Source organism: Acartia tonsa, chromosome 6 (genome assembly GCF_053477335.1).
Source record: "Acartia tonsa isolate MP-2025a chromosome 6, ASM5347733v1, whole genome shotgun sequence".
Classification (NCBI taxonomy): Eukaryota; Metazoa; Arthropoda; class Copepoda; order Calanoida; family Acartiidae; genus Acartia; species Acartia tonsa.
The window spans coordinates 19,557,106-19,576,881 of NC_137265.1; the positions used below are offsets into that span (position 1 = coordinate 19,557,106).

Consider the following 19,776-nt stretch of genomic DNA (forward strand, 5'->3'; position numbering starts at 1 on the left):
TAAAGAAGCAAGTTTTTTGTCTGAAAATTGAATTAAGTGCTGCAAGTGATAATTACTGCCGCCCATAAAAAAAAAACAAAAAAAAATAACAAATTAACTTAAAAATAACTTAAAGGGACAGTATGATAGTTTATGAAAAAATTATTATGAATATTTCATAATTTTTGATTTAAAGTTCCAATGTTTTTTTTTAATCCGAGACAAAGAGAACGATGATTTTTTTGAAATGATTAAATCCCAAATCCCATAAATTGCCAATTACATATTAAACAATTAGCACCTAAAATCCCGTTTGTTATAAGACCTTCAAAGTTATCTACATACTTATTGCCATTTACATTGTACCTTTAAATCTTTACTTTAAACTATGTTGTCAAGATACCAAAATTTGCTTTTACTATTTTGTTTGCAATTATAACTTAGCATAGAATAGTGTCTGAAAAACCCACTGATATTTTTTACCAATATGATAAAAGTTGTAACTTGACTTGCAAAAACTTGCTATTGAGAATATGACTTTAATAAAATGGTTGCCCAATGTCCATGTTCGATATTTTGGGAATAGTCCCTTTCGTGACATCGCACCTTAAGGGGCGATTTGTCGTATTTTTAAAATGGCTTTTTCTAGGTTATTTTAAGTTAGGTTAGGTTATATTGGGTTAGGTGATTGGCCCACAGGGTTAGGTAATTAGCCCTGCAGGGTTAGAGCCCCCCACAGGGGCTAGAAATAGGAGGAAACCTACTGTGAAAAATATGAAGAATCGCCCCTTAAGGTGCGATGTCACGAAAAGGACTATACCCGATATTTTTTACTAGTCTAATTAGAGCATAACAACTAACACATAACAACAGACCCTAAAGCAATTTTTAATTTTATATGAATTGCACAGGAGTTAAGCATATTTGATTGTTAATTATTGTTGCATACAAGGAGGTCCAAGCCAAGATACTTTTTTTTTCTTGTGGGGGGAGATAATAAAATTATGGTTCAATGTTTTTTTTAGGGGAAGGTGGGGACTTTTTTTCGGGGGGGGGGTGGTTAAGAATCCTTGGAAATCCTTGGTTACATAATATACTTATGTAAATTCATGTTCTTGTAATTTATGCTATCAATAATTTTCCTGAAAATGTAACTTTTATTATCACAATTTGTGTTTCTGAAAACGGCGTGGTAAAAGATTATTTTTCTTTAGATTATATTCATAAAAACTTTCCTTTTAATAATAGTTCAATTTGATTAATCTTTGTTCCTATACCAATGGTTGTAATGTGGGCGCACCAATACATAAAACGATACCCAATAAACACCCAATAGGCCGAAAATGTACGCAATTTATAAAAGTACAAGGGTTTAAAAACACTTTGTCAAGTTTAATCATATTTGGGTTAAGAACCTATTGGTATAGTACATTTTGTTAAATAAACATTTTGAAAACATTCATACAACTCAAGTAAAACCCTTATGTACAAAATATATACTGTACAAAATCGTGCCCTGAAGTGACCTCTCATCCATAAAACAATAGTGTAGTGTGGGACGGAAGTATTGTCACTATTTAGATCAACATCAACGTTTTATGGCTAGAAGCCTTTTTACCCATTTCACGGATCAGAAACCTTTGTGGTAAAAATATTATATATGCCTCTAGCCTATATTTAGTATATTTTTATATTACATGTTTAGCTGGGAAGCTACTCTAAAAGTGTTTGTGGTTGTCTGTATTTCTGTCTGTCGGTAAAGCTAGGATTATTTGATTACTTTTATTACCTTTGTGGTATAAATAATGTATATGCCTCTAGCCTATATTTAGTATATTTGTATATTACATTTTTTCTGGGGAAGCTACTCTTAAAGTGTTTGTGGTTGTCTGTCTGTCTGTCTGTCGGTAATGCCAGGCTTATTCGATTACTTTTATTACCTTTGTGGTATAAATATTATATATGCCTCTAGCCTATATTTAGTATATTTGTATATTACATTTTTAGTAGCGGGGCTACTTTATGAGTGTTAGTGTCTGTCTGTCGGTATGATCAATTTATTGACTAACCTACCCAATTAAATATTCTCCTTTAATCTTAATACAATGTCCCCGATTGTCCTGACGGCAAATCTCAATTGAAACAATTGTGCTTGGAAAAGGATTAAGATTATCACGATAAATCCAGCTTTTAAAGTATTTGTTTGGTGTTTGTCTGTCTATCTGTCCAAATATCTCCAAAACGGCTGTAATGATTGTATATCCCTATTAGCCTAGACAAACTAAATTGAAACGATTAAAAATGAAGTGCAATAAAGTACTGTGTTGTTTGTCTGTCTGTCCGTCAAAGAAGCTTATTATATGACTGATTGTATATCCCTATTCATTCTAAAGGGAAACAATTGTACAAGTAATGAAGTAGGATTAAAACAGAATACCTACTATATAAAGTGCTGTGGTGTTTGTCTGTCTATCCGTCAAATCAACTTAATATATGACTGATTGTATATCCCTATTAGCCCAGACATTCTAAAGTGAAACAATTTTACAAGTAAAAAAATGTAGGAATAAAATAGAACTGCTACAATATAAAGTGCTCTGAGCTGGATCTTTAAATCGTTTTGATGGTGCGCTGAATCGGGGCGATTCAGTGGTGAATTGGATGTGTGCTGATGGTGCGCCACAGCTACTGCTATTATACATGGATCTGTAAAAAGATTTTCGGTGCGGTGTTGCTAGATCGCTGGCGACACTCAATAACCATACGTGCCAGTACAATTTTATAACTTAAGGCGGGTCAGTACGGTGTTTTATATAAAACAATATATAATTTATTTTAAAAATAACTATAAAAATGCTTTCACGATAGTTTTGCAATAAAATATTAAACTAATTTTTTTAAAAATATTTATTTATTAAATTTGATTCACCCCGATTTAGCGTGGCAATGCCACTAGTTGAGTACCATTGGCGTGCTGGTACCGGTTCAGCGCACCACCTAACCGATTTAAAGATCCAGCTCTGGTGTTTGTCAGTATGTTCGTCTAGGAACTAAAATATATCAAAAACGACTGTACTAATTGTATGTCCGCTTAAGAAAATATCTCAGGAATTATTTAACTGAATATATATCCCTATTAGCCTAGACATTTTAAAGTGAAACAATTGTACAAGTAAAAGAAGTAGGATTAAAACAGAACAGCTACTATATAAAGTACTGTGGTGTTTGTCTGTTTGTCTGTCTGTCCGTCTTAGAAAAATATACCAAAACGCAGGGAGTAAGGGAGGGGACAATGGATCGAATATTCAATTTTTAGGAGTCTCAGCCCAGCCAGAAAGTAGCATCACTATCGCGCTACTATAGCGCACGATATTGTGTAGCAATCGAGCACGAGTTCTTACGATATTGCTAAATAGTCGTCCAATGCACATTGACGATATGTTACGATAAATGGTCGAAAAGGTACTTAGAGCTGCGCGATACACCTACAAACTCGTAAGTGATATCGTAAGTATCGCGCGCGATATCGTACCAAAATCGTAAATAAAAAGTACATTAAAAAATTTATTTAACATCGTGTATTTTTAGGTAAGGAAATGGTTACGTAAAACAATAATATTCATAACATAAACTAATTGTACTTTCCATACAGAAAGAGAGAGAAAGAGAGGGTATATCTCTGTGTTTCCTCTGAAATTATAAGGGTGATTTTAAATATGTTTCCATTATAATTATAATTGTGAGGAACTTAGAATTTTTTACCAAATTTATCTTATTTTAATTGCCATTTAGACATTTTTGTACACTTGCTGTGGTTTAAAATGAAAATGATTAAAAAAAATTTTTTTTCAATAAAAGACCATTAACACATTTTGATAATATGTTATACCAGTTTTTGATTTATTTTGTTTGAAAACAGAAAGATTATAATTGTCTATACAAAGTAATGTGAATACCTAGTGGTCAATTTATAAACTATATTTCTCATACAATGATTTTGAAAACGTTGGTTGTGTGTCTGTTTGTATGTGTGTGTTGACAAACATAAAATGCGAGATACATACGATAGTCACGATTTTTACTACAAATTTGAATTAATCCCTATAAAATCGTAAATTCGATTTTTGCTATAATATAGTAAATATCTCCTTACGATTTTCCTTACGACGTTTCTGGCTGGGAGACTTTGGGGACTGGCTTAAAGGGAATGTGCAAGAATTTAGCAGTTTCTGACTGAGTTTGGGGACTTGCACATGAAATGCCGCTACTCGTTGTGTATGTTTTGAATATTGCAGACGGGGAGAAGGGATAAGGGAAGTGAGAGCAAGGGTAATAACTACTCGTTGTGTTAGTTTGGAATGTAGCAGACAGGGAGAAAGGAGAAGGGAGGTGGGGGCAAGGGGCAAGGGAAATAAACAGAATAAAAAGGGGCAGTCATATTCTTGCTAGCAGCTGGCCGGGTCCAATAATCTTGTAATATAAAAATCACACAATAAAACCTCAATATATTTCATCAAAAACAAGTTGTGATTTCACTTTACATGACGCTATGGAAATCTATTATTCAATTAACAATCCCTTTTTTAATTTCCTACAAATTTATTGGATTAAACTGGATTTCATGCCCTTTCTTTGATAACTCTTATATTGAATTAATTGCCCATTGTCCCCTCCCTTACTCCCTGACCAAAACGGCTGTATCAATTGTATATCCCTATAAGCCCAGATAATCTAAAATGAAACAATTGTACCTGGCAAAACAATTAAGTGAGATTATCAGCTTAGCTTAGCAAATAGGTTATTTTGTTCAAAATGTTCAGATTATGCGATATACAATTTGTTTTCATTTGAAAACTCAATTAAATTGTTTTGTTATTTATCCCAGGTTTGTATGAAATTCAATTCTCATTACACTTTAATTAGCTGTCTATAGTGCCCTGGCAAAACGAGGATAGATGTCACTGATTTTGTCCTACCTATTCTATTGACGTTGGCAATTTCTATGGGGTTTATTTTCCATTCCCTTTCTCTTTCCCTCTTCTATGAATTCAATAGAGTAGGTAGGCCAAAAGTGGTGACATCCACCCCCATTTTCCTAGGGCACTAAACACAGCTTAGCATTACTAAAATAATTCTAATAATGCCATCTTCTTTTTTTATTCCTTGTTTGAAAGTCTTAGCTTTTAGTGCGCAATCTAATTCTACAATCAACAATTATAGGGCACATGTGTGTTAAGTACATGTATACCCACCTAAAGTACTATACTAAATGATATGGCAAAGATAACCAAAATCAATGCACACAAAAACTAAATAGTATCAAACATTTTAATTCAACTAACTTTTTCATTTTTTGAGAAACAATGACAATCCGTAAGGAATTGTATCTAGGAACGTCCAAAGGGGGGGGGCGTAAAAAAGGGGTGCCCCCACCAATAATCAAACGAATTTATGATTGATGAAGTAACATCTAAAAATTTTGGAATAAAAAAAATATAGATTATCCACCTATCCAGAATATTTACCCCCACCCCAAAAAAAGCTTGGACGTCCTTATTTGACATAAGGTCTACGTAACTATCATGCTATTATTGTCTCCAATAAAATCTTGGAAAAGACTTGACTTTTAAGACAACCACTGTTAAATTCTATTCACGTCAATTTCTTCAACATTGAAAATTTAAGCCATTACAATATTTTTTAGGTTGATCAGAGAGGTTAAAAAAGATATAAATCTTATATTTTCAACATAATAAGCATATTAAGATCACATTTTTACACGTTTTTTAGTATCACAATTTACTAATTAAAATATCTAAATATTGTATTTTCTAATAAAGAAAATACATGTACCTAATTAAATTATTTAGAATATGAAGAGGATTTGAACTTTCATAATTATTAATTTGACCTACGTCCAACTACACCCACCTTTTATCGATTTAATATTAACAGTATGTTGATTATTATTTTGATATGTGTTGCTTCTAATAAATAGGACATGTTTATCTGTAACAAAAAGCTTTTCATGAAGATTTATGATTATTTATGTATGATGTATTATTCTCGCAGTATCTCCTAATCAGCTTTTAATAGGCATTGTATTAATATTGGTCGTCATTTTTCATTGGTAGGAAAACTAATCTATAACTGACTTTTTCTGTCTGTTCGCCCATTCTACTGTTATTGTCAAAATAAATGATATTTTTTGTTTTTGTTTCTAGATTAAGGTAAATACAGCTTTATTATTGAATTTTCGCATTTCATGTATTTTATATTTTTGTTCAATTAGAGAAATTTAGTTTTTCAAAAATTCATACCTGTTTGTTTATGTAAAACTATTCCCCTAAATCTGATAAATGACCTCCTACTCTTTGTATTGTTTTACTTTTCTGTTTGTTGTTTTCTAGATATATATGATTAGAAACATTTCTCGCATTCATTCGAATCCGGTGGATAAGAACCGGTTCTCATCCATACGAAAAAAATATGTCTAGCATCGTATTATATCCAGCTTTCTACGAATATAAAATTTACAATCCCAGGATTAAAACCAGTTTTTTAGCCGGTGCCTTCGGCCCCTCGGGGCTAAAAAAAATGGTTTTAATCTTATAATTGTACATTCTATATCTTTGGAAAGCTGTCTATAAAACTATGCGAGAAATAACTATTCTGTGCTTCCCTACTTAGATTTTATCATCCTTGTTTTATAACCCGTGTAATATATAATAACCTAAATACTTGATACGTATGTAGTTTTCACGTGAATATGATTAGCCATAATTGGGAAGCTCAAGTCCTTCTAACCGCTTTATATTTTCTTTTGTTAATATGATACCCACGCAAAGGATATATTATTATTTGGATCCTACACCAGATTTTCATGTTTTCTTATAAAGTGAAACAAGCAGCGGGCTAAAAAGACGATTACCAACTTCCACTCCCCTTACCCCAACCCATCCTCTCCTACTGGATGAACGAAATGTCCAATAAACTAGTTCCATGTTAGCAAGCTAAATTGATGACAATTTTCCCCCTGTCATAATATCCACGTGTATTCTGCATCCAATTCCCACGCATATTTTGTGCTAATTTTATATTCTTTATACACATCCAGAGGTAAAATAATTATATTATTTTTAAGCATTATTAGTTAGGGGATAAAATATGTCGTTTCAATTCTATTTTCTACTAATTTTTGATCGCGTTGCTATAATTCACTTCGGCTGTCTGTCCGTCAGAATTATGGGGGAAATGTTATTTTCACGGCTGTTATCAGATATAAACAACTGAATTTTTTGGTCAGGACTCCTATGACATAAGCGTATCTGATATATAAATTGTTTTGTCCGTTTGTTTGTCGGCCATTCTTCAACAGATGTAAACGTAATCATTCTAAGGTTTCGTGATTTTCTTTTAGTTTTTGCATATTTTCTCTCTTTTTTCCTTGTTATGAGAACTGAACATCTGCTCTATAACTTACTTTGTCTGTTTGTCCATTCCTTTATTTCTGTGGTTTCGCTAATTATGGATGTTGTCATCCTTGTTAATATAAATTTTAGACTAAATATTCAATTTAAAATGTACTTAAAAATGTTAACCACCTTGTTATTCAACTTTTTCTGTTCTTGTATATTTAGACTACTAATAAGTACTAAAACTACTACTCTATAATTCGTTCAGATTGTCTGTTCGGCTTTCCGTTGCTTCTTGATTAAGGTCTGTTATATTATTGGACAAATTCGAGAGACAGACTAATCTGTACCCTCTTTATAGGCATTTTCAAGCATTGGGAAATTTTATAATGACACTTCCCTTACCAATAAGGCCCTATCTGTTATTTCATTTTACACTTGATTTTATGGGAAAAGATTTAACCCTGTCCAATTAAGAAATTTATTTGTTATTCTGCTTAATATCTCAATAACTACTGAACTGATTCGGTTCACTAATTCAGAAAAGCTTATCAAAGGTCCTGTTAAAGCTAATTTATTTTCAAATTTAAGAATTAAGATGGTTTTATGCTATTTTTTCTAGCCCTTTCGAATACAGAGCCCTTGACGGAATGGCGTAGTAGCTAGTTTTAATTAATGACTAATTAATCCTTATCTTCGCTACTCACAGATGATTTCTTCCCCGTATAAATAGCTGCAAAAATTCAGTAATCAGTCTAATGTATGCCATTAAAGTTTTATAATGACAAATCTCGAATTCGTGTTGCTTTATCAATAGTTGCTTTAGCTGGGAATGTAAGGAATTTATTTGCGATAATACGGACACCATATACTTTTAGTTCAAGTGTAACAATCGATATATAATTACTTGGATTTTGCACCATATTTTCATGAACTCTACTAAAGTGATACTCAAGGCTAGCTAAATAACGATACCCCTATTTAACCCCCTTTACCCCCTCCTACTGGATGATAGAACTGACCAATAAATACGCCACAATAAATTGACGACAAATTTTCCCTTGTTAATATATCCACGTATTTCATAGCTATTAGTATAAGTATAACACAAGGACAAGTAGGCCCTTTAAGTAGCGCACCAATAACACGCTTACAATCTCTTATTAATAACAAGTTTATTAAATGTATTATTAAACGAAATAAAATGCTTAAAAAAGTTTAAAAAAATATTCTTTTTTAACATTTCAAGCTTTTTAATGCTGTGCTACTTATGAAAATAAAGGGCCATAAAAGTATTTTAGTATTTTTTACGAGTTATGATTTACTAAAAAAGGTCGTATGATCTAAGGGTAAGTTGTCTATTTGTTGTTACTTTTTGTTTTGGACAGATAAGGATATATTGCTCCTCTTATGTCATACAGAGTCATGGACATCTGCTAAATTAAGTAAAGTTGTTCATATTTTTTGCATTTTAGTTTAAATGTTTTTTATTAATTGAATATTTACTAGGATGAGCCGGGTCCAAGGATGATTACTGCTGAAGATAACAGTATAGACAGAAGTGCACAGGAATTACTTTTAATAAATTTTACATTTTTATACAAATAATATACAAACGATAAAATTTGTCTTCAAAAAATATTGGCTTAATCTTCTCTTACCCAAGGACAACTGTCTATAATTCTATTCAATAAATATATATTACATAGATCTAAAGACACACAGACCTACTTCCTATTGATAAAGATTTTTAGACCTCTTATAATGTGTTATAGTTGGGAACTTACAATATTATTTGATATTTTTACATATGTTTAACGGTTTAAGGCTATATTCATACCTTCTCACTTCTGTAGAAAAAGCTACCAAATGCCAGTGGTGAATTGATATCAAACAATATAAAGAAGGAGTTTTTATATGAAACAAAAATTATCTAAACTGTTCAATTACTATTTCTTTTTCAAGAAGTTTTGTCTACTGCGAAATATCTCTGAAACGGGTGATCTTTGGGTTTTGGTAATCAGAGAAGCTAACATTAAATTAAAGAGCTAATTATAGAGTACTAATTTTCTAAATACACCAAGTGTATAGCCATTTAATGAGACCAAAAATATTAAGTCAAGTACATTTAGAAAATTAGAGATAAATCTTTCCTGAAAAACATGTAATGTGTATTTTTTTTCAAAATTGAATAGACATGCCCATGCCAAACTTTTTTTTGTCAACTTTCCAAATAAAAAGTAGAGTACATATAACCATTAGTAGCAAATACTTGAAATAGGGAGGGATTGAACAATGGACTGGAAATTATTTTTTCTATTTATTTTATATACACTTTCTCTATATATTTATGGAATCTTGGTTGGTTCAAACAAACAGTGTCCAAACTTTTTAACCAATAATTTTAGTTTACAGAAGAGGCTATTTTGAAATCATCATTGGGATGTGTTCATCAGGGATTTATTGTCTATTGTCTTATCTCTTAAGATCCCTGACTCTAGAATGCAGTCCTGAGACCACCTCACTAAAAACCTGATAAAAACTAATGGATCTAGTTAAACTATTTATTTTCTTACAACTACAATTTGTCTACTTCTAGATTTGAATGATATTTTAGTGCAACCATACGATATATGCCCCTTATGGCCTTCTACTGAACTGTGATATTTAAAAATTACATAGACCTTAAAACCTCTTAAAGTGAGAAATACAATACATTGAGGCTTTAGTAAACAACTATATAAGCTTGCAATTTAACCAGGGATCTTTAGGGATAAGACAATGAATGATAAATGATCATAAATTATTGGTTGTAAATTTTGAACACTGGAAGTTTGATCCAACCAATCAAGATCAGAAAGAGTTAAGCCATGCAATGTTTATAAAACTTTGGGTACTATGTTTACTTTCCCTTTCCTTCCTGAATTAAAGACCATATACTTTGAACCCTATTCTATATTTTAAAATATATATTAATTTTTGTGTTGTTATTTTTAAATCAGAATTGATCGGTCTAAAATATGGAAAAAGGAATTGTTTCTTGGTTTTGGGTTCCGTTCTTTAAGAGGTAATTATGACTTTCCCCTCAGCCACAAAGGGATTTAAATATTTTCAATTTAAAGGGACTGTGCTTCAGATTTTCCCTGTTTTTTCCTTTTTCCCTCCCAAAATACCATAAAATCAAGCCATTATTTCTGGATATTTTTGTTAATATGACGTTTTTGGTTGATCAGTGTAGTGAAATGTGCGTAGAAAATTTTAAGATTTGATAATCAGACGAGAAATTTTTACGTTCACACTCCCTTTAAGTAACCATTAAATGACTTTATTAGATATTAATACAGAAAAACACTACAGACATACAAAAACATGTGTAGAGAAACTTCGCAATATATCCTAAAAGTCGACTTTTTGTCATATGCTTAAGATTTATTTATTGAATTGATTAAATTTTCCTTTTTATGTAACTTTCACATATGTCTCGGGATGGTTTTAGGCTCTATGTGCCCCCTTCTTATCAGTTTTCATAAAAAGCCTTTATATGCTGGGAGCGCAGCATTTAGTATAATTAAAAAGAATCAAGTTAAAAGTAATTTCTGTTTCGTAGTCTCGTCTTCTCGGAGTGGTTAACTTAGGTAAGCATTATTGCCACTGTACAACTTAAAACTTATTTTATTCGTCAGTCTGTTATTTCGATCAAATATTCAAATGAGATGTAAGAGAACTTACGGGGTTTGCGACATCTTTTGAACTTTTAATTCTGTTGAATGCCTTGATCTGTTCTATGAGTTTAAGCTCTCAGTAATATTTTTCAAGGATTCAAACAGCTTCTTATCCTTATATTTAAACTCCTAAAAGAGATTTTTCATATTAAAAAAATATTTTTTGTAATTCTAACCTAAATAAATTAATTTTGTTTTTAGATACACTGTACAGCTTCTTAACTTCTGATTCTACAATAGTTCAGATGTACTTCACCGTCATTCTCCAGGTACCTTTTTTTAGCCAAACTACTCTACAAGTTATTCTAATGTATTTGTTTGTTGGTCTGTAATGAAAAAGTGTTTTCCATTTTGTACATTCACTTTGAAATATTTTATTTATATGTCTGCCCTTTTTTGTTCATTTTCTTTAATATATACGAAACTCGATTGGGTCATTGAAAATCAACCTATGGTGTCGGGGATATTTACACAGCCAAGTAGCAGAAAACAATTTGTTAGCAGACAAAAAAGGTCATTGAATAAGGGAGGGAGGTAGTTTTATAAATCTATACTATAGATCTGTTTGCAAATTACATTCTATTTGAGATCTCGACTTTCGTTTCCTTATTTGTAAGAAGTTTCTTTACTATTAGATGATATTGTTCTTGTTTAGTCGATTATGTTTGTTGTGATTATCATTTATTAGGATTGGTTTCGAAGAATTAAAGCTCCATTGGTGACTAAAAAACTTTTTCTCGTATTAATTCGAAACTGATTCTAATCCGGTGGATTAGAACCGGTTCTCATCCATACGAAAAACTATGTCTAGAATTGTATTATATACAATTTTCTACGAATATAAAAATGTACACTCATAAGATTAAAACCAGTTTTTTAGCCCGTGCCTTCGGCACCTCGGGGCTAATAAATATAATAATATATCCGTGGAAAGCTGTTTATAATACGATTTGAGAAATAACTATTAAATTTTATTTAATTAAAAGATAAGAAATTCATAAAGGGTAAAAAGGATGAGACATTTGAAGATAGTTTTGCTGGCTGTTTGTCTTCTTACATTTAATACAACAATGACATTTTGACAAGAGAACACTATTAAGTAGCGAAGCATTTTTAGAGAAAATTACTTTTTCTAGTCATATAGTGGTCAGACTGCTCCTTATCCGCTTTTTAGCAGCCAGCCGCTAAATATTAAAAAAGCTGTAGAGCGGCCAATTTTAAAGCAAGGAAAACCAAATTTTATGACGAGCAATTATTTTTCATAACAAAAAAAATGCTTTTTCTGACCATTGCCAAAAAACGACAAATAATGGAAACCACCAATTTCGGCGGTAAAACAGCGGTTGGCGGCGCTAGTTTTATCTGTTTATGATCACAATAAAGACTACATACAAAAATTGGCTGGTCTAGAGCTGTTTTAGAATTCCGCTACTGGCAGCTTAAAAACGGCAAAACTACAGGTAGGAAATAAAAAATCAGTTAAAAATCGGTCAAGGAGTGGCCAAACGGTCATGGCCTTACTATTCACGGAAGTTTATTATTATTTTAAAGTTAGTATGTTTTTCAACCTATTTTTAAAAAAATACACTATTCTAAGACATGAAGATATATTTCGATTTTAGCAATCATTTTCAATTCATTTTGTCTAAAAAAATATAGGTATGAGACATTAGATAACAGCAAATATGATCAAAGATATTAAACATACATTTATATAGAACAATGGGCATAGTTTTTATTAAAGGAATTTTTTTGGATGGTTAGGAAATAGGCGGAGTTTTAGATAGGTGAGTTTGGTTGAAGGCGGAGACAGAAAAAAACTGGGAGGAGACAAAAAAGTGGGAGGAGTGGGGGGGGGGGGGGTTATGAAAAGGTTGTGAATTTATCTTTGTCCTTGGTTGTCCATGGGTGGAGATTTGGATTTTGAAATCTGTTAAAAAAATGGGTGGAGTTATTCCTGAGATGGGAAATGTGTTAATCTTTATGATATCCTGCTTTGTTTGGGTTTTAGGATGGAGGAAGAATTGGTGTTCTTTTGAAATGACCAAAAAAGTGAAAAAATGTGTACATTTTTTTGATGAAACATGAAATGAAAACTACATGGTATTATTACTCAAGAATTAACAAAAAAAATTCAAGGTCTCTAGCTGTAATAGAAGCCACGATATTCTTGATATAAGTCAGTCTTTTAACAGTTTGGGAGGAGGGGATGTAACATTAAATGTCTCTTCCAATTATCTTAACTAATATTATACCAAGCGGGTTAAAATTATGTAAGGCTTCCTATTTAATAAGGAATTATCCGATCATTAGTCATATTAAGTATTATATTTCTTTATCCCCTTTATCAAACATCCGTTGTTTTTAGGTCCTTTTTAAACATAAAAACTTAAATGACTGTAATTTTCTTATTTCTTGAAATGTTTATTAATATGTAAATTTTATAAAGTATATATTTATCAAAAAATTTAATTGATTTGAAGCTTACATGGACTGCCGCCACTGGCTGCGGTCAGCTGGAAACAACAGCTGATTTTTAAAAAAATTTTATATTTGATGTAGGCATGTAAGATAAGCTTAATTTTACAATTTTAAGTCTATAAGTAAAAAAGTAAATACACATGAACCAACAGAAAAAAGTTTTACGTCTCTATCTGTAACAGGAGCCGAGATAGAGGGGGGGTCTGTTATGGGGTTAAGTAGGGATACAGAAGTTTAACTGCCTGTTTTTGCCAGTTTGGGTGCTGGAAGCGGCAATTTTTTTTTAACTGAGAATAATATCTTAATAAGTTGTAACTATAAACAGATAAAAATATTATTTTGCGCTGCCAACCGCCGTTTTAAATTGGCGGTTTCTGTTATTTGTTGTTTTTCGGCGATGGTCAGAAAAGGTATTTTTTTATTATAAAAATAATAGTTTGTCATAAAATTTGGTTTTCTTAGCTTTAGAATTGGCCGCTCTACAGTTGTTTTAATATTTAGCAGCTGGCCGCTAAAAAGCGGATAAGGAGCGGTCTGACCGCTATGACTAGAAAAAGTAATTCTCTAAAAATACACATGAACAACCAGAAAAAAGTTTTACGTCTCTATCTGTAACAGGAGCCGAGATAGAGGGGGGGTCTGTCAGGGGGTTAAGTAGGGGTTCAGAAGTTTAACTGCCTGTTTTTGCTGGTTTTGGTGCTGGAAGCGCCAATTTTTTTTTACCTGAAAATAATATCTTAATAAGTTGTAACTATATACAGTGAAAAAAGGGACAAAAAAAGATATTTTTTAGGCCTTTTCAAAAGGCAGTTTTGAAAGCCCGTTATTTCAAAAAAAAAATTAAAATGCTTAGAGAATGGCTTGGAAGGTGAATTTAGGTGTTCTGCATATTTCAACTTAAACACATAAGGCCTAAGATATGATATCCCAAAAATCTTTTGTCAAAGTCTACTCTACACCTAGCGCTGGCGATTTCATTTTCACAGGTATAAAATGCATGATTTTAGAAAACTGACTGGCGCTAGGTCTAGAGTAGACTTTGACTAAAGATTTTATGGATATAATATCTTTGGCCTTATGTGTTTAAATTGAAATATGCAGAAGAGCTGAAAACCTGCACATTACTGAGATATTGTTAAAACCGCCGTGCTACCGTTATCTGTTGATATTTTACATGCCTGGCGCTAGGTCGACAGTAGAGATAGAGAGCTGAAATTTTGTACATATATTTCTAGGCCCCTAAAGTAACTTTTTAGGTTAGCAGAAGATTGAAATTCGAAAAAGGGTATTTTCATGAAAAGATCTAGTAACCACCCCCTAAATAGATTCTACATTGTAAAACATTCTGTTACTTTTACAAGAAAAGAAAATCTTATTATCATAATATTTTTTTTCAGTTCATAACCCAAACAGTCGGTTGGATAGTTACCACAGTTCTCTGGAATACAGGTAACAATATTTATTTATCGAAATGTATTATAGACAGCTTTTCCATGGACACGACACAATAAATATCTTATTAAACCAGTTCTAATCCAGCGGACATTAATCGGTTTTGAAGCCATACTGGAAAATTGTTTTCCTTTTTGGTAACCATGTGGATTTTTTTCATACTCCTGCGTCATAAAAGAACTTTCATTTCTGATGATCAAAAATTGCTTTCAGGCATTGATACAAAGTTGAATAAAGTTAGAGTATCGAGCGATGTTTTTTGATAAACATTTGTAGTTATCAGGAAAGGAGGTGACATTGGACTGTAAATGTTAACAGGCTCTCTCATACTTTGGCACAATTTGGGAACTTTCTTTAAATTTTTATTCGTTGGTTTACTATTCGACCAATAATTTTAATGTACAGATAGAGTAAACTTTTTTAACATCATTGGGGATGTAAATCAATTTTTTATCTATTGTCTTATCTCTTGTAATCTTGTATGAAAATATTCTGTTGTGTACCTAATAAGATCTCAAAAACAGCCAGACTGATTAGACTAATATCATTTTTAGAAGAAAATAAAACTTGTATTTCTATGAAATGCAAGGATGGAAACAAACATAAAAGCGAAGATCATAAAGATTGCTAAACAAAACTTTTAAACCCAACAATATGTGGTGTTATAACGATCAGATAATTATATTTTGGGCCTATCAAATTCACCATGCAAAATATTATGGACGTAGTTGCATTGATGTACAGGTCCTGATTATAGAAAAGCTTCACTTGCAACAAGGTAGTTAAAACTGAAATGTAAATATGCATGTTTTTTACAATGGATTCATTATTACTTGGATGTTGCACCAGATTTTCATATCCTTATACTAAAGTAACAGGATGTCTGTTTCTCTGTGTGTTTCATAGAGAAAAAAATAAAAGAGAGGAATCGAAGCAACTAGAAGACGAAAATAGGCAGTGGACCTAGAGGCCTAATCAGCGCTGTTGCCGCGCAAAATTTTATTGCTATTCCGCCAATTTTCAAATGGGAGGATTACAAAATTAATATCAATAATTAGAATATAATATTTAAATTAAAAATAAAAAGAAAATTTTGTTATTAAATATAAAAAATACTAAAATAACAACATCTAAAATAAAATTTTTTTTTATTTTTTATTTTTTCCTCAATCATATGATTAGATATTGTCGTGTTTTAATGTTTTAATTAAAAATTACACAGAATTTATTTTTATTTAAAAAAATTTGTGCATGAAAGATGAATCCTTCCATTTCTAAAAAGAGGGAAATTTTTTTCATAATAAACATTCAGCTGATTCTGACTGCCCATAGCTGTTTGTTAAATATCGCTTTTCTTTTTATTCACATTATTATTTATGATTGACATACAAAAAGCCCTGGGCGGCTTTTGATTTTCGTCTGCTAAATTTTCTTTAAATATTTAGGGATGGGGAAGTAGTATTTTACCATGAAAAGGGGGTGTTTATTCATCCTCTTATCCTTTTTCCTTATGGTGTGTTTGTACCAAAGGATCTAGGTAACCGCTAAATCGATCGGGTTCTCCTTATCAGGGTAGCTTCTCATAGGTCCCGGGAAGGTTCATAACTATTTTGGGGAAGGTTACCAACACCCTCCCAAGAATAATCACAAAAAAAAAATTTACGCAGAGAGATTTCAACGCAATAATATATATAGTTATCGTAGAGACTTGCATGTAACATAGATAGGTATCGTAGAGATTTGAACAAAAAAACATTTAAAGTGCTACTAGAGGCCTCTAGGGGCGTAGCCGCTAGTATTCTGATAAAGTGTTGCTACTCCTTCTACCACACCTTCCCTCCTACTGGATAATAAACGATAAACGAACTGACCAATAAACGAGGGCCATTGTGTAGCAACCTAAATTGGCAACAACTCCCCCCCCCCCCCCTGTTGATTTATCCACGTATTCTATATACATTATTGTTACCATAAATTTTGTATCCGTATGCAGTTTAGAAACTATAATTTTAAAACTAAATTTCTTTCAACACGTCAAAACTTGTTAAACTCATAAAACTAACATTTTTAACCAACTCATTGTTGTGTATGTGTTCTATAGTATATAAAACTTCGTTTCTATAACTCTGTATGTAATATTTGTTCTTTTGTTTGCGGGTATATGTCCGTTGGCGTTTGTAGATTTTTTAAAGAATAACTTTCATAACTTTCTTCAAATAGAAATCGAAATATATTTACTTGGATGTAGCACCACATTCTTTTTAACTCTAATAAAATGGTCCTTCCAGCTGACTAAGTTAACGATAACCCCAATACACCCCTTTTATCCAATCAATTCCCCTACTACTGGAGGAAAGAACTGAAAAAATATAAGAGGACTAAAGTAGGAAATTAAATTAACGACAAATTTCCCCTGCCACAATATCCACGTATAATATATCCATTCTTATCGAATAAGAATAAGAACCATTAGAAAAATATGTGCTTTTGATGCTTATTTTAGATTGACTATATTTTGTGAAATAGATTTTGTAAATGGAACATAAATGTAGAAATAACATACAGACTGCAATTAATAATTAAAGTGGAGACAGCGTAAAGTGGCACCAATAAAGTTGTCCAATGAAAGACCAGTATACACTGTAATTGACCAATGGTAAAATTTATACTGGCCTCTCATTGGTAATTTTATCGTATTACGTCAATTTTTTGTCAAAGTTTGGGGAGGGGAGTAAAATTAGTGAAATCAAATTGATTTATTCTGGATAGATTATGGGCAGTTTTTAGGACAAATACGCTTAATTGTAAATTGTTTTGATAATTTCATATGATGTATTTGATGCTTTTCAAATTTTGGATGTATGCATTCTTGTTCTTATTACAGAAAGTTGTCTAACCACATCCTTTTATTATACCAAACATAAATGCATTTCGACCTAAATGAATTAGCCAAAATTAGACTTTAGAAACATGAAACTTCTATTTTTTAAAAATAATTTTGCACCCAGTTTATTTCAAATTAGGGAAATAGCCCAACATTTCAATGTTTTTAGTTTCTGTAATTTTCAACTAGTTTTATTTGTTAAAATAGAAAGACTAAACTACTGGAAAAATTTATTCTGTTTTGCTTCGATTTTAAGAATTGGAATATTTGATTTAGATGTCCTATGATATTGTATGTGTTTTTTTTAGTTATTTTGTCATTATATCATTATTTTTTTCCTATTAAAATGCAACAAACTGTGGTACTTTGTATTTCTTTGTTCTTGTTTTTAAGATATTTGTTGAGCCCTAATTACCTCATACTTTGATTGCTATTCTTTCTTGTTTGATAATTTATTTCTTTTTAGCTCGTGGAACGAACCCCGTTGCCTTAGATCTTGGTTTAATGCTAATTTTGCTTCCTATGTATACATTTGTCCTTGTCTACCAATGACTTTATTATTGGAGTATCAAATTGATTATTGCGCAAAAATGTGTTCATTTATCTTTCATATTATTAGCAAAAAGCTTAATAGTTTCCCTTAAAGCATTAATTATAAAATACTGCTATACATTCTATGTATAAATTCTTTCTTGTTTGATGATTTATATCTTTTTAGCTCGTGGAACGAACCCTAGACGTTAGATCTTCCTAGTTAGTTATACATATTTCTTGTTAAACATTTACTTTATTAATGAGATATTAAATTTTAATTGGTTTTATTGCAATACATTTTTGTTTAGATATCCCTATAATAATTGGTTTGACATAGAATAATAACTGAATTATTTTTCTTAATAATTTATCTTTAGGTCTTATTTTTTATGATCTGCCTTTTTAGTACTTTCAATGTCTGTGATAGTCCTACTTAACTCTATGCATTAATTCATTCTTGTTTGATAATTTATTTCTTTTTAGCTCGTGGAACGAACCCCGGGGCCTTGGATCTGGGTGCACTGCAAGATTTTGCCTTCTCTCCGCAGTCAGCGGCCACAAGCACTGCAATTGGCCTGGGTTATGTAAGTATTTACATGCAGGGAGGGAGGGGACATTGAACTGTTTATTACACTAGTCCCTAAAGTTTTATAAGAAAGTTTTCTTAATCGTTGGCTTAACAACTTTGAGGGACTTTTATTAAAAATTGATTGGTTGATTCATTGAGATAATTTTAAACTTTTCAACTACTTATTGCAATCAAGAGAATGGGTACTTTTATGTATCATCATTGGGGATGTACATCAATTTATAAAAGATGGTCTAATTCCTTAAGATCCTTGATTTTCATGGGAGCGCACCTACTCTATACAAGTCTCGCGGGTCAGTTTGTTAGTATGCCATTTTAGCAATATATGGGTATTAGAGGCGGGTATAACAAACTAAGTTTTTCTGTATTTAAGCACTATAAAAGTGAAATATAAGAAAAAGTTTATAATGCTTATCAAAATTCTTTCTAATTGTCATTGTTTCCATAAATAAAGAATAAAAATGTTATATGCAACATACTAGTATTGCAAGATATACAATACGTGCATATATACATTTGGCATCAAAATTAATCTTTTGATAATGTTGTTTAGACTTCCTTTTGATTTTAGATTGGCCAGAATTGCATCCTTAATTAAATGGTTGTCTGGTATAGAATGTCATAACCATTTATTTTTCATAAAAACCAAGGAAGACAATATCCATGAAAGCGAAGCTCTGAAATGGTAGGACAAACGGACATTAACACATGTATAGTGTC

The 19,776-nt window shown here is 31.5% G+C and overlaps 1 protein-coding gene across 4 annotated transcripts in view; it reads left to right on the forward strand.

Annotated features, from left to right (window-relative positions):
• Positions 1-19,776, forward strand: part of LOC145322035 (uncharacterized) — a 76,879-nt gene that overhangs the window by 45,704 nt on the left and 11,399 nt on the right. For all 4 annotated transcript variants that reach the window (XM_080163783.1, XM_080163782.1, XM_080163785.1 and 1 more), the window contains 5 exons: positions 8,904-8,961; positions 11,000-11,029; positions 11,318-11,385; positions 14,995-15,046; positions 18,951-19,051. In XM_080163783.1, coding sequence (XP_080019909.1) covers positions 8,904-8,961; positions 11,000-11,029; positions 11,318-11,385; positions 14,995-15,046; positions 18,951-19,051 — 309 coding nt within the window. The remainder of the gene's footprint in view (positions 1-8,903; positions 8,962-10,999; positions 11,030-11,317; positions 11,386-14,994; positions 15,047-18,950; positions 19,052-19,776) is intronic.